The sequence below is a fragment of the Carassius auratus genome, unplaced genomic scaffold, assembly GCF_003368295.1.
Source record: "Carassius auratus strain Wakin unplaced genomic scaffold, ASM336829v1 scaf_tig00007853, whole genome shotgun sequence".
Lineage (NCBI taxonomy): Eukaryota > Metazoa > Chordata > Actinopteri > Cypriniformes > Cyprinidae > Carassius > Carassius auratus.
In genome coordinates this window covers 533,479-549,614 of record NW_020523881.1, presented here as the reverse complement: position 1 = coordinate 549,614, position 16,136 = coordinate 533,479, and the positions used below count along the sequence as shown (strand labels likewise).

At 36.0% G+C, this 16,136-nt stretch overlaps 1 protein-coding gene across 1 annotated transcript; it reads left to right on the top strand.

Annotated features, from left to right (window-relative positions):
* The first annotated feature begins 1,984 nt into the window (after positions 1–1,984).
* Positions 1,985–15,797, top strand: LOC113071674 (uncharacterized). The gene is made up of 7 exons (XM_026244967.1): positions 1,985–2,121; positions 2,472–2,789; positions 8,865–8,967; positions 9,722–9,825; positions 15,089–15,205; positions 15,371–15,438; positions 15,647–15,797. Exons 1-7 carry the CDS (start codon positions 2,073–2,075, stop codon positions 15,698–15,700), a joined length of 813 nt encoding a protein of 270 aa, XP_026100752.1. The 5' UTR covers positions 1,985–2,072; the 3' UTR covers positions 15,701–15,797.
* The last annotated feature ends 339 nt before the right edge of the window (positions 15,798–16,136 follow it).

The window sequence follows — 16,136 nt, the reverse complement described above, 5'->3', positions numbered from 1 at the left end:
GCTGTTTGCATGTAGCAGAGATTAACACTTTATGTAAAGTTCTGACCAAGTGACCATAATGTTATTTCTACATTTATTTTCACTGTGCCTGGCTGGAAGACCTCCTTAAATTCAAAGGTGTCATTGCACTACTTTTTGGTCTTAAATGGTCTTTTCACCATTTCAAGCAGAGCACAATCAATACCACGACTTAGGTGCCCTTGAGCAAGGCATCGAACCCCCAACTTCTCCCCGGGCGCCGCAGCATAAATGGCTGCCCACTGCTCCGGGTGTGTGTTCACAGTGTGTGTGTGTGTTCACTGCTCTGTGTGTGTGCACTTCGGATGGGTTAAATGCAGAGCACAAATTCTGAGTATGGGTCACCATACTTGGCTGAATGTCACGTCACTTTCACTTTTTTCACTTTCAATGCACTCTAGGGATCTTCGCAGGAGATTGACAACCAGTAGAGCCACTGCAGAAACTCTTCCACGGCCCTCATGTACTAGCCTTACTGTCATGAATGTCACTATTAATAGTTGTCTGTGAAAACCATCAGTGTGAAGACAGACAATAGCCGTGTTTCCACTATCGAGCTAGGACCGGGCGTGCTGCGTGCCAGGGCCAGTCGCGTTTCCACTGTCACTTCCGGGGCTTGATCGTGCCTCGCCGGGGCTTCCTCGGGGCCAACGGCCAGGTTTTTTGGCCCGACGAAAACCTTGGGCCAACGCGGGCCAGCTGGGGCTAGAGGAGGAGTTATGAACAAAGGCGGAGTTTCTCTGTGTCTGGAGAGCGTCAGCGCGGATCATTTCAGAAAGATAACAGCTTTAACACCAGCATTAAAGACGTTTTAAAATCAGTTGAGCTCAAAACTCACTCTTAGTTAGCAGCAAGTGTTTTGATGTGGATTATAATCACTAAACAAGGCAGAAATATTTATAAGCTATGTAAAAGACTATGCACGCTAAGCATTAACGTTACCATAGTAAACATGATAAATATGACCGCTTGGAGAAATCAGACGTCAGCTTCTTATTCTCTTTTAACAGCTTTAACACCAGCATTAAACAGTCTCTTTCAGTCACCAGCGAGTGTTTGAAATAACTTGATCATCATCCAATGTGGATTAGAATCACCATACAAGGCTGAAATATTTATAAGCGATGAAAAAGATATGCACGCTAAACATATAGTAAACATGGTAAAATATGACCGCTTGAAGAAATCAGACGTCAGCTTATTCTCTATCACAATCGTGTATTTATTAAGTAACTTATTATCTGTCACAAGCATCATCTCGAGAGTTTATCTCACGTTGCCTATCATAAAAGAATATAGCCTAATAGCCTAATGTTTTTTTTTTGTTCGGGAGCTTTTATAAAAATAGAGATATTATCATTCATTCTAAATATGACGGCTACTGTGGCTAATAAACAGAAACAGACTCAACTGAATAAGCAGGCTATTTTCATGAGCGTTAAAAAATAAATAAATAAAATAGAAATAAGTGTATTTATGTGTGATTAATTTTGAGTCCTGATAAATTAAATCAATTTGATCAATGTATCACTTATTCTATAGTTAAAACATCGGTGCTTTTGAATTTGAATATATAACAAAGCATGCAAACAAACGGCCACTTTTATCATGTTCGTTTTGTGATCGCGCATGTTCCAGTGACTTATTTCTTAGTTTTCTGATAACTTCTCTTTGTTGGTGAAATAATGAGGTTGCATGACGTTGTTCTGAGAGGCGTGTAAAGGGCGTGTTTTAGTGACGTGCAGCGGTGCTTCAAGCTCCCACTGTGGAAACCCTGCGCAATTCTGGCCTCGTGCTACTGGCCCGGGGCTATGAGCCCCGCCCGGCCCGCTTTAAGCCCTGGCTCGCACTGGCCCGACAGTGGAAATGCGGCTATTGTCTGAAGGAAGGTGCTAATAGAGGAGTTTCACTAAACTCTTACAGAGCAGCAGCACACTCCTCTTCAGCTCTTCTGTCACTAAAACATTGTCTACTTCTGTTGTGTTAGTTTTACATGAGACCTTTTAATCGTTAAAGACTGATATTAGAAACGGTTCTGTCAAATCCTAAAGGAAATGATTGACACATTTCTGTTCTTCTGTTTGTGCTCATGGAGTCTGGCTGGTAAGTTTGACTACTTTACTATTAGGCTTAAGTTCTGTGTATATTATCACTTGTCCACATACAGTACATCATCGTGTTCCTTATCGTTTTCATCATTTATTTTTCTTGTAATGTTTTCAAGTTTTATCAGATTAATATACTCCGATTCATGTGTGTTTTGCTGTCGTTCTGTAAGTTACCGTTTTTCTCATCCAGTCAAATGAAAGGTTTAATTTATTGCAAAATCCTGAAATGTAGCCTACACTGAAGTCACTGCAGAACAGCTGTCTTGCAGGGAAACATTGTTAAATAGTTTAAAATAACTACAATTCCATTATTTCTCTGAGAAAGTGTTTGTGTTTGTCCTTCAGGATTGTTTGGTGTTGATGCAGTGCAGTCAGTGTCAGTGACGGAGGGAGATTCTGTCTCTCTAAATGTGACTGATGTACAGACGAATGATGAGATCGAGTGGAGGTTTGGAGGAATCCTCATTGCTGAAATCAACATAAAGAACAAAAAGAGCACATTTTATAATGATAGTGCTGATGGGAGATTCAGAGACAGACTGAAGCTGGATCAGACTGGATCTCTGATCATCACTAACACCAGAACCAATCACTCTGGACTTTATAATATCAGCAGCAGCACAAGAAATACTCTGCTCAACACATTCAATCTTACAGTCTTTGGTGAGTAGAGAATTACTTACCCTGTTTCATAGATATAAATATTTTGACAATAATCACTATCACAGTTACTAAGGATACTCTAATAGAGATCTATAAAATCAGCTTTATCATTTAATGTAGTCATTAATTAACACTTTAATTTCATTTTAAATATAAATGTAACAAATATCACAACTCTCATACTGATTTATTGTCTAACTCCCTAATATTTTCAGCCCGTCTGCAAGTTCCTGTCATCAGCAACATCTCTTCACAACATTCATCATCATCTTCATCCTCCTCTTCATCATCATGTTCATTCCTGTGTTCAGTGGTGAATGTGGGTGATGTGACTCTCTCCTGGTACAAAGGAAACAGTTTATTGTCCAGCATCAGTGTGTCTGATCTCAGCATCAGTCTCTCTCTACCTCTGGAGGTGGAATATCAGGATAACAACAGCTACAGCTGTGTGACCAACAATCCCATCAGAAACCAGACCACACATCTCAACATCACTGAACATTGTCAGCCATGTCCAGGTACATTAACAACACTACTATTATCACAAACTAAATTGGTTAATATTTCTATTTTATTGTTGTTCATTTCTTCTCTCATAAGCCTGTCACTGCTGTGGTTTTACTGAAGCTGTGATCCGATTGGCTCTCTCTGTTCTGGTGGGCGTGGCCGGTGTTGCTGTGCTGGTTTATGAATTCAGATCCAGTCTTCAGCAGAAGAAGAGAAGAAAAAACATCAGCATCAAACACTGATTAATTAAATATAGATTTTCTTGAATGACTGGGATCAATAATCACGAAAATTTATTTGAGTAATAAAGAGACATTTTTTTTCAAATGTTAACTTTACTGCAGAAAGATAGTTAATGTACACATTAGTGGTGTTTATATTACATTTCACAATCTTTGCATTTACATTTACTAATTTCACAGACACTTTTATCCAAAGTGACTTACAATTGAGGACAACAGAAGCAATCAAAACCAAAAAAAGAGCAATAATATGCAAGTTCTGTGATAAGTCTCCTTTAGTCTGATGCAGTATTAGTAGCAAGGTTTTTAAAAAGAATAAAAGAAAGCAAATCAAGAGAATAGAAAATGAATACTCAAGTGTTAGTGGGTCTTTTTATAATAAATAAAAATAAAATAAGTAGGTAGGTAGAATAGAAATAGAAATAGAATGGAGAGTGTAGTATTAGAAGGTCAAGAAGAGATGTTTTAGCTGTTTCTTGAAGCTAGCTCAGATTGAGATGGTCATGAGTTATAGTTCTAGTAAAAGATTGTGAAAGTGATTATGTGCCTCTTTGTGATGACACTTCAGTGCACTGTTCACTTGTGGAATGCAAGCTTCTAGAGAGGACACATAAGTCAATATAAATATAAATATAAATTATTTAATGTTTCTGAATGAGTGAATAATCCTATTTCAGCTGATGTGTGCGAGTGCACGGTTTCCTGCTCTCATGGCTTATATTGCTGTTAGTGTTGTTGTCTATTGAGTGATGATTGTCAAAGAACCAGTTCACCAGACATTTGTTGTAAATGTTAAGTTAAGTGAATTAGTCAAATTGTGATTTGTTTTTAAGTCTGGCTATCTCTTCCTGAGCATGGGAGGGAGGTGGGTGTCTTTTTGTTTTATTCATTTTCTCCTGGTTTATTTAGCATAGAGGGTGCTGGGAGGAAGGTTTTTATTGATTTATTTATTAGGTTAGTTTTATACAATTAGTTTGCTTTGGCATTGCCCCCTCTCAAAGTTTATTTTCCTCTTTATTTATTATTGTTGCATTTTAAATGAGCCTGTTATTATATATCCTTGATAGTGAAAGCGATCAATAATTGTTACTGGGATTCCTAATTGTTACATTGTCAGAAATAAGGGTACAGATGGAGTCCATTTCTGTCCCCCAAGGTACAATCTAAACTAACGTACCCCATAGGGCTTATTATTGGACCTCAGGTACATATATGAGGTACATATATGTTCCCAAACATTAAAAGGTACATATATGTACCGTTTCTTTTAAAGGTTAAGGTACAATTTGTAGAGCCAGCCCTGATTGGCTTCTTGAATTTCAATGTAAAAGAACGTCAGGTTTCTTTTGTTCCTTTCTTTTGGCGGAGACAAAGTCATACCAGAGGTGGGAAGTCCAGGGGCCAAAGAGTAAAAGTCCTGCCATATTTTTGTTCCACCCATGAACTCACCAGACGATTTCACCAGAGGAGGAACCAAGTCATTCCTTCCAAGTCACAAACGAGTCTTGAGTCAAATCTCAAGTCCTCAAAGAGTTAAAGTTAATGAGATAATTAAGTGACTAATTAAATGAAGATGCATTAGTGATAAACACCTGCTGTTTACAATCAACATCACTGAAGAAAAGAGAAACACAAGAACTACAACTGACTTTAAGCACAGCCTTGGATGAAATCAATTGAAAAAAAAAAAAAAAAAAACTTTGCCACCATAATTGTGGTGAGTATTTGCTTCAGTTGATATCTTGAGCCTTTAAGCAGAGTTTAAAAAATTGCTTCTTAACAGTTGAATTATTGTTTTGCAGCAAACATTTGTGCAATGCTGATACAACTCTTGATCTAACAGGTGACTTATGCTTTTTGATGACTGTATGATCTTGCTTATATGAGAAGAGTTCATGGCTTAGTTGTTAGAGAGAATTGCCGTGTATTCACTGCTCTGTCTGTGCACTTTGGATGGGTTGAATACAAATTCTGAGTACAGGCACCACACTTAACTGTATGTCACTTTCACAAAAAAGAGAGAAATCTCATTATGCAAATGCCACCATATAACGCTTCAATATTAAGGACAAAAAAACGTTTTGGAATTGGGCATTTAGCCATGAACATGTATCATGTGATCCTCAACAGTGGTGAGAATTATTATTCATACTGCAGTGCATTATGGGAGTAATTCATGTATTGCATCATGAAGCATTTTGTTGATTGTAACCATTGTAGAGATTCATATGCTGGTTCTTGATATCTGTGTGTGTGTCTAAAATGCACTGGAGTCCGAACTTTTATATGTGTTACAATAAAACAAAAATCAATATCCTGTAAACATTAGAGCAATGCTTTTTTTGTGTGTATGCTGTAGTTTCACTGGAATTATTCAAAGCCTAGACATGTGATAAGAAAGAAAACAAAAACATTTGAGAGATAGTTAAACCAGCTCTTTGTTACTATATGTTCTTCATATGTTACAGTTTAGAGTTGTGACGTTCGCGAACGAACCGATTCTTTTGAACGGCTCATAAACATGAACGATGGGAGCCGAGTCGCGCTGGAGGGGAGCCGTTCTTTCTGTCGTTCATTTTCGCTATGCGTGTTTCACACAGATGCACTCAAATAAGCTCCTCCGCGAGACAGAACAGTTATAGGGGGAGGGGCGCACCCAGCGTGATGATATTAAATTTAAATAAAAAAAGAGAGGCAGAAAAAGCCATAAAGTAAGGAACTGCTATGTATTTATTTACATTGAATTTTGTGTTCATTTAAAACTTGTTCTTTTAAAAACATTAAAATGTTCTTTTGTGATACTGTTCTTGTATAGAAATGTTTCACTAAAAGCTGTTTTGCACAGACATTCATTGCAGCCCACTTATTGTTCATTGACTTGAAGGGGCTGATGTCCTATTTGCAAAGTTTACAGTAGTAATAGTATGTAGTATGTAGACATTTCCATTTTATTTATTCTAATTTTATCTACTTTAAATATTTTTTTGTTTTCTATCAAAATGTTCTTGTGTGATGTGATAACAATGTTCTTGTGTGGAAGTGTTTGTAGTAAAAGCTGTTTTGCACAGAAATTAATTGCAGCCAGCTTTGTTTTTGATGTTTATTTGTGAGTAGGTATTGTATGAATAACATAAGTATTGGTGTGTCATATCTGAGTTTTAATTATTTGACTACAAATCTCACCTCATCATTCCTCCCAGTGATTATTTCCAGGATAAACTGAGATGCCCCCAAGCTGGCTTCTTAAAACTGACTAAATATTTAAAAAGAGCCAAAAGAGCCGTTCTTTTGAACGGCTCTTTGAAAGGAACGGATCGTGAAGATCCGGATCCCCTCAAAGAGCCATAAATCCCATCACTATCACAGTTCTGTCTTCTCCACAACAACCCATGCAGAGCTACAGAGAAAGATCTAGCACAACTAGTCAAGGGTCAAGAGCACAATTAAACCAAACACTGATCTCCATGATGGTGGCATCTTTTTAACCAATAAAACATCCACATCTGATCCTCTGTAATTCTCAAGAACAGCAGATGTTAATCATTAATGCACAATCATCATTTAATTAGTCACTTAATTATCTCATTAACTTTAACTCTTCGAGGACTTGGGATTTGACTCAAGACTCGTTTGTGACTTGGAAGGAATGACTTGGTTCCTCCTCTGATGAAATCGGCTGATGAGTTCATGGGTGGAACAAAAATATGGCAGGACTTTTACTCTTTGGCACCTGTACTTCCCAACTCTGGTCACCTTCTGTTGGTGGCTTTTGTTAAAACCATTAAATCCTGATGTTATATGTGATCATATTACATTGGTCATATAATTTCTGTATGTATATATACATATGATTTGTATACATATTGTACATATTTAAACAATTTCTCGGATCACAGATGCAATTTTTTGGTCTATGAGGTGTGCAGGTTGTCAAAGGTGTCAAAGGCAACTCCACTTGGAAGGGTGTGCCTTTAGATGTTTGTGCTAGTGTCATGGTCCTCACAGTCCACATTTGTCAGATTTGACTGCTTTAATATGGATGGATTTCCCTTGAAAGAGAATGTTTCAGGTTTCATACCCGGTTACCTGAGAAGGAAATTAGATTGTGACCCCTTTTTTTTTGGTTTTTGTTGCTTTAGATCTAAAAAAAAAAAACCCTGTTATTTTAACAGGATAACCCTCGTAAACTGATAGCTCCATTTTATTTTATCATAAATTTTAATTAATTGTACATAAAATTGACCACTTCTTTATTACGCTGCATGATTTTTAGATTTACATGCAATGTTTGATTTATTTACTGACATGAACAGATTATAATTTATTTAGAGAAAAAAAACTTCCACACTTATGTTGTGGACGGGATGCTCAAGTACTTGTACTTTTACTGTAATCATATTTCATCAGTGTGTACATGTTTCTGGTTACTAAATGTAAAATTAATTTATATACATTATTTACTTGTCTGTGATAAGGAAAGCGAAGACTGTAATAGCTACTCATAGGAAGCAGAAAGTTGTTATTTTAATGTGTCTTTTATGTATTAAAGTATTGTGTATTATTACTTTTCATTGTTTGCTGTTCCTTGTTTCCAGTTGGACAACATTTCTAAACACTTCTTCCAGTCAGATATCAGTTGAACATGTCTATTCAGTGCAGAGTCTACAAGGCTATTATTCAGAAACACGAGCTCAGAGGTTTATAGAGGACGTCTGTAATATAAATTGAGAATATTTAAGTCATGTCTTTAGAAGTAGTTTGCTTCATTCTTTTGTCAGTAATAAACAGTCCAGATTTAAGAAGTCATGTTCAGTCTGTGAGGGAGGTGCTTATAGAGGATCTTATACTGACTGAGAGTTTCTCGAAACCATTTCCAGATCAGCAGCTCACTCCTCTTCAGCTCTTCTGTCACTAATCATTAAAGACTGTTCTGTCAAATCCTAAAGGAGATGATTGACACGTTTCTGTTCTTCTGTTTGTGCTCATGGAGTCTGGCTGGTAAGTTTGACCATTTTACTATTAGGCTTCAGTTCTGTGTATATTATACTAATATACTAATATTCAAATTCATTTCTGTTCATGCTGCTGTTCAGAAAGCTGCCATTTTTCTATAGTGATAAATACATTTCACATATATATATTTTTTTTTTTTGTTGCTAGAATATATAACATTTATAAAATCCCCATAGTAAAATTTGTTATTATTAATGTTAATAATATCAATTTTTCAAATGGTATTATAGCAACGATATATTTCAACAATGTATATTTTATTAATGTATGTCAAAAGTCTTTCTCTGAGAAAGTGTTTGTGTTTGTCCTTCAGGATTGTTTGGTGTTGATGCAGTGCAGTCAGTGTCAGTGACGGAGGGAGATTCTGTCTCTCTAAATGTGACTGATGTACAGACGAATGATGAGATCGAGTGGAGGTTTGGAGGAATCCTCATTGCTGAAATCAACATAAAGAACAAAAAGAGCACATTTTATAATGATAGTGCTGATGGGAGATTCAGAGACAGACTGAAGCTGGATCAGACTGGATCTCTGATCATCACTAACACCAGAACCAATCACTCTGGACTTTATAATATCAGCAGCAGCACAAGAAATACTCTGCTCAACACATTCAATCTTACAGTCTTTGGTGAGTGAAGACTTATGTAGAATTAACTCTGTCTGTTGTGTAGGTGTTTCTTCTGTTGCTGCACTTTTAGCTATACATCGCTATTACAAAATAGATTTTTGTCTTTTTAAGGCTAATTTAATTGAATGTATTTCAATTTAGCATTTATGCATCCTAAATACAAACAGCAAACTATTATATAATATAACAGCTATTCTTCATAGAAAATGAAGCGTCATAATGAATTTTATGATATTCTTTATGGTTTTGTTGTCTGTATGGTTGTTTCACTTAGGAACTGATAAATACAGACTGCGTTTTATAATAAAGAAAACCCATTTCCGTATCTCACGATTTCACTGCGAGACTTTTTATAGTGACCCAGTCTGAACCAGACCATTCATATGCCAGAAATCATATAAGCTCCAGAATCAGCTCAGCTCAAAAAAAAAAAAAAAAAAAAAGTTTGTGCTGTGCAGTAAATTATGTGATTTTTAGTAGGCTGCATTAACTACCTGTCAGCTTGTGCCATCAGATTTATGTTCTCTATCTCTTCTCAGCTCATCTTCCAGTTCCTGTCATCAGCAACATCTCTTCACAACATTCATCATCATCTTCATCCTCCTCTTCATCATCATGTTCATTCCTGTGTTCAGTGGTGAATGTGGGTGATGTGACTCTCTCTTGGTACAAAGGAAACAGTTTATTGTCCAGCATCAGTGTGTCTGATCTCAGCATCAGTCTCTCTCTACCTCTGGAGGTGGAATATCAGGAGAAAAACAGCTACAGCTGTGTGACCAACAATCCCATCAGAAACCAGACCACACATCTGGACATCTGTGAACATTGTCAGCCATGTCCAGGTACTTCAGAAACGATATTTGCTTTATTTTTCTTAGCTCTCTCAAGGCAGGCGTTGCAGATTTGCAACAGTAAGGTAACTAAAAACCTTATTACTCCAGATACATATTTTATGTATCTGGAGTACTAAAAACTTTACTAAAGGTTACTAAAGTCTCTAAGTTACTAAAACTTAATTTGAGTCTGAGAGGGTTAAACTGGGGCCAGTTTCCATTAAAGCTAACGGTTCAATGCTTCACTGTAAACCCTAATGTTGCCTTGACTTAAAAAATCAAGTAATGTTGACTAAACATTACTTAAAATTTTGCATTTTGGCCCTGTCACTTAAAAATATGAGTTAATTTAACTAATTTACCTTAAAAATGCATAAACTTTAGATTTCAAGTGTTGTGAGCTCAAAATCATGAGTAATCCTTTCGAAAAACTCAACGTCACTCTGTTCTTACTTTAATGTGATTGGCCATGGGAGAAATTCTGCCTAGCAACAAGAGAACAAAAGCACTGATTGGTGGGTTACAAAATTCATCCTTTTGGTCTGTTTGGTTGCTGAACTACAATTCAAGAGGAAGTTTTTCTTTGTGTTCGGTAACTAAAATTTTGTAGATATAAAGTTGTTTTGCATGATTTCTACTGGTGAAATATGTTAATTAAAATCCTTGTGGTACGTGATTTTGAGATGATTATTGAAACGACAGCTTAAGTATTTGATGAAGTGGCCCAATCGTTTTCCTTTGAGTGAAAGAACATGGCAGCTAAAGTTACTGCTTAACTCGTTAGATCGAAAACCCTAATAAGTTGAATGAACTAAATTGATTGAGTAAACTCATTGCCTCAATTTAATTGAGTAATGGAGTCCTTCAAAACTTACATATTTAAGTTTATTTAACTTGACGGTTTTGTAGACTGTACACTGAAAACCCTAATAAGTTGACTGAACTAAATTGATTGAGTAAACTCGTTGCCTCAATTTAATTGAGTAATGGAGTCTCCCAAAACTTACATATTTAAGTTTATTTAACTTGACGGTTTTGTAGATTGTACTTAAATCACTCAGTTCATCAAACTTGATGCTTATTTAATGTACTTAAACAATTATGTTCACTTAACTTGGTACTAATTTCAAGTGTACTTATATATTTAAGTTAACTCAACATGTAAATTTAACTGAAAATGATGTTCTTATTTTTGACAGCACACTGAAGTAAAACAAATAACAGCATATTTAAACTTTGACCTTTTGACAAACTGTCACAATATTTATGAAAATACAGTAAACCCTATACTGCACTGTAAAAAAAAAAAAAAAGTCTTTTTATGTCTTTGCAGACATTGAAAAGACATCCACTGAGGAGAGAAAGTTTTTATGACGTCTTTTTTTAATGTTTTTTATGTCTTCTGTACATCCGATATAGATGTTCACATATCCTCCTTACAAGGTTCTGTGACTTTATTTCTGTCAGACATCTAGAGAAGCTCTTATTGAGAATTAACAGAGGTTTAAATGTGCATACTTGATTCATTTGAAGTCACCATTGTGGTGGAAAATGTTTGGTTTAGTTGGGATCTTGGTCCAGATACTTCTTATGTTAGCTTGTCTCTTGCTGCTATAACAGTATATTTTAAAATGCTGTTTGTGTGGCGAAGAAAGATGAAGTTTAAAAGAGCTCAGGTGTTATCAGCTCTTTGTTGGTGTTAGCTTGTCTCTTGCTGCTGTAACTTGTGTGTTGTAAAACACTGTTACTGTGGCAAAGAGAGTTGAGATCTAACATACACATATCTTTCTTGTAATGGTGACTAATTATAGTCAAATAAAATGTATTACTGCAACTATGGATATACTTTTATGGATATAAACTTTTTAGATAAAACAATGTCATACTTTTAGAAAACCGATCATGTCGTCACAAACAGACATCAAGATTTTGGATATGCATCACATCAATGGTGACAATCAGAACAAAAAAGGCTGTAAAATAAGGATGAGTTTGTGCTATGGAGCTCTTTTGTTTGTCACCATTATTGTGATGCATATGCTACATCTAGAAGTCTGTGTTTGTGAGTACTTAATTGATTCTTTTACTCAAATTATTTCAAACACATTCATTTCGTCCATCTTTAAAATAAGTATTTTACTCCTGGTGCCTGTTAAAAATATCACACAAAAATTGTTTTATGATCTCAAATACGTATTATGTGATAACTTTCTCATCAACAAAAAACATCAAATAACACCTGAGCTCATTTAAATTTGTCTTTTTTCACCACAAAAACAGCAGCAAGAGACAAATTAACACAAGAAGTAACTGGACCGAGATCCCAACTAAACCAAACACTTTCCACCACAATGGTGACTTCAAATGAATCATGTATCAACATTTAAACCTCTGAGGGATTTAGGTAGTCTACAAAACCGTCAAGTTAAATGAACTTAAATATGTAAGTTTTGGGAGACTCCATTGATCAATTAAATTGAGGCAACAAGTTTACTCAATAAATTTAGTTCAGTCAACTTATTAGGGTTTTCAGTGTTGTAGTACAATGGTTCCTTAATTTGGACAAATTGACGGCAACTGTCGGTTTCATTCATTCATGTTAGTACAACACCAAATGACTGTCTTTAATGAGGTCAAGCAGGTGGTGGAGTGATAGCTTTTGCCAATTAATTGATTTAAGGTCAAATAAATGTGCAACAAAGTTGTTCAATTTTATTTTAGATCATATTTACAAGTTCTATGTAATACAAGCGGTCAGCAGCTATCTTAACAACAGGCTCTGATCTCACCTGCTACAGAATGGATGGCCACGGGGCAAGTAAAAATCCTGGGGTGGCACACTATAGACCATATTTTACATTTACCTCTTGATGCACATTTCCAATTTGTGAACTTTGATAACCAGCTTACATCTTTTAAAAGTGACCCATATCTGCATTTGCACTATACACTTGGCTAAACAACTAGAACGGGTAGACAGTGACAGCTTGCCAGGTCTTAAAACAAAATCAGCCCAGTTGCCTTTCTCCATTTTTGGAGGACTAGCTGAGCTTTGTGGTGATGGTGGCAATACGAATCTTGGCACAAAAACAGTAAGTGTCACACAGTCCATGTAGGATGATGAAGTTACTAAATCATAGTCCATAGAGTTTTTACTGCGCTCTAGAAGCATTGATGAAAAAGGTATCGGGTGAGAGTCAATGCCTCTGTTATCCAGTCAGTCAATCATTCCTCATGGTCCGCATTCACTATGGTCTCACCTGCTGATGTCATGGACACCCCTGGTCAGACTCACTGTGGAGTCAGCACAGACCTCTTCACTTAATGATGGCATCCCTCCAGTCAAGACCAAAGGTGTCTGGAAGGTCAACAGGATGGTAATAATCTCCAAACCAGAACAATGCCTTCAGGGTTTTGTCATCAAAGGAACTAGCGATGGCTAGATGGCAAAACACCTCAGTGTAGGTTACAAAATTGTATTCATTTAGAGGTCCGGCCATGGATGAATGCAGGAATACAGATGAAGACAATTAATTAAATTCCAAAACTCAAAGTTTAATAGTACTGTTCTAACAGACAGAAGCAAAACACCCTTCATGCAACAGTGACCAGAAAATAGGTGACAAAAAAGATACAACATAAATAGGAACTCAACCAAGGTAATTAATGAAACACAGCTGACACAAATGAACTAATAATGACAGAAACCATGACAACCAAGGAGTGGCGGGAAAATAAACACTATAGTGAAAGCAAACTAAAAGTCCATGATAACTAAAACAAACTGAATATAACTGTGTCAATATTATGAAGATAGAATTGTGGCATAATTCCTAATAAATAGATTATGATCCACAAATAAATGTAAAGAGATTAACAAAAAAATGAAACTTATTGACAAATAAAATGAAATCCACAAAAAAAAAAGTGTTTCACCAACATGCATTAAATGTACAAATGCATAAAATGAGATTTGCAAATAAAAGAATATTTGCAAAGATCTTTTTGTCAAAACCAAAACTGTACCTGGAATTCAATTGTGAAACGCGTCCTATACCTTTATAGATCTCTACATGCATTTGTCAATTTCTTACTGTGCATTTATGAATGGCTTTCTGGGCATGTTTGAATTGCTGTCCACATTTGTGAATTGTGAAAAATTTATTGTGTCAAGATGCTGACAATCCACAATTGCATGGACAATCAGATAAATTATGTTTTATTACAAGGTCGACGAGCGAGATCAGATAGTCAACCAATTTGGCAACTCGTTAAGCAAACCATCTTAACTAGCACAATACGTGTATATAAATGCACTCTACTTACCTCTGTCCTGCCACAATTTTCTGGCATTGCGCTTCCACCCCAACTCCTCACTCCTAATCTATTTTTATTCCACATTTGGGACAGGGGGAGTTCTTTGGGTTCGGGCTATATTCCCGGCTTGGAGCCTTTCCCCAGGACAGCATGCCAAAATATGCTTATTATTTGCTAACAGAATAGATGTAAGGGTGAACTCGTGAAACACCACATTTCACTGAATATTGTTATCTATCATGATCTATTTATTTAGAATTATACATTTTTTTTTATCTCCATACAATATGATTTTAGCTTTTTTGTCATTTCATACTTGCAATATATGATTGGACGACAATCTGATATGCACAAATTTGAACAAAATCGGATCTGAACTGACGGTCTTAACCTGAACCTGACATCTGAAATGAACACTGAAAAAAAAAAAAAATGGTTCGGCTGCAAATGTTTCAAGGATATATTATGTTGACTTGATCTAACACAGAAAAATGACTTCGACTAACCTAATTCATTAACAGGTTTATTCAGTCACTTTAAATTATATTTTTGACTTGGATTAAGCTAGTTATTAATTAACTGTTACCACAAGAAGCACATTATTTAATTTAGGTTCAAAATGTTCAAAGAATAAGTCAATTAGTAAATCATGAAATAAAATGTATAAATTATTTATACAATCTGAGTTAGTTGCATTTTGTTGTAGATTAGAAGGACAGGTTTAGTTGGACTAATGGCTCATTTTGTTCATTACAGATAAGGGCCAACCCATAATTTATATACTTTCAATCTCTGCTGCTGCTGTTATATTGTTGTTGATCGTAGTCGTGGTGTGCTGCTTCTGCAAGATACACAGAAAAACAGACCAAAAAGGCAAGTGTTACCCACTGCTGATACAACTGTACAAATACCTGTCATCAACATTAAAACCATGTAGAAAAGTATTGATTATAATTTATTGTATTATTTCATAAAAATGCAACAATAATGCTCCAACATCATTTAACTGTGTGTTTTGTTTCTATCATTGTGAAACAGTTGAGGCTCATGAGGAAGAGATCACTTATGCTGATCCGACATTCTACAAAAGAAAAGCACAGAAATCAGTAAGTGAATTTTTGACTGTATATTGTGTGCCTCTATTATTTCTCTATTATTTTGTATGAGTGTAAACGTGTGTGTAATGCATAATCACACACACAACAGCACAAGATCAGAAACATTTATGTGTTTAGTCTTTTTATAAATGGTCAGTAATACTTCAATAAACACATCTACAGTATGTGACATGAACGTGTTTGTGTTTTATTATAGAAAGCTCAAGTGGAGGAGGACGTGGTGTATGCAGGAGTCGCTGTGAGACATTGATCAATATGTGATTCTGTTTAAGGGTTGTCATTTTTCTTGAACACAAATACCAAAAAAATAAGAAAAGAGGTGGATTAATTTATTAGTGTGGATGTGTTTGTGTAGCCTGGTAATACCAGACTCTGCTACTTCACTTTGCTTCGAGTACAGAAGCTAAATGAAATTGAGCGGAAGTAGGAAGTCTGACGTAGTCAGGCTAGTGTTTGTGTGAAGTAGATGGACATTCCATGTCAGAGGAATCTCATACAGACCTTTGATATCATAGTTTCCATTCTAAGATAATTCTATAGTAAATGGATAGAACCCACATAGCAACATTTTGTCGGCCCAGATCTGGCCCACATCTGGCACCCATGGAAAGATGATCTGGCCCACATGCAGCGTGGAATGATGGCACTTGGGCGGACCGCTCCTGTTTGCCAGATTTGAGCCACAA

Coding starts and splice junctions, on each gene's coding strand:
- LOC113071674 (XM_026244967.1), top strand. CDS start 2,073: ATGATTGACACATTTCTGTTCTTCTGTTTGTGCTCATGGAGTCTGGCT. Junction 2,790..8,864: donor ATTCAATCTTACAGTCTTTG/GTGAGTAGAGAA, acceptor TTTGTCCTTCAG/GATTGTTTGGTGTTGATGCA. Junction 15,439..15,646: donor AAAGAAAAGCACAGAAATCA/GTAAGTGAATTT, acceptor GTTTTATTATAG/AAAGCTCAAGTGGAGGAGGA.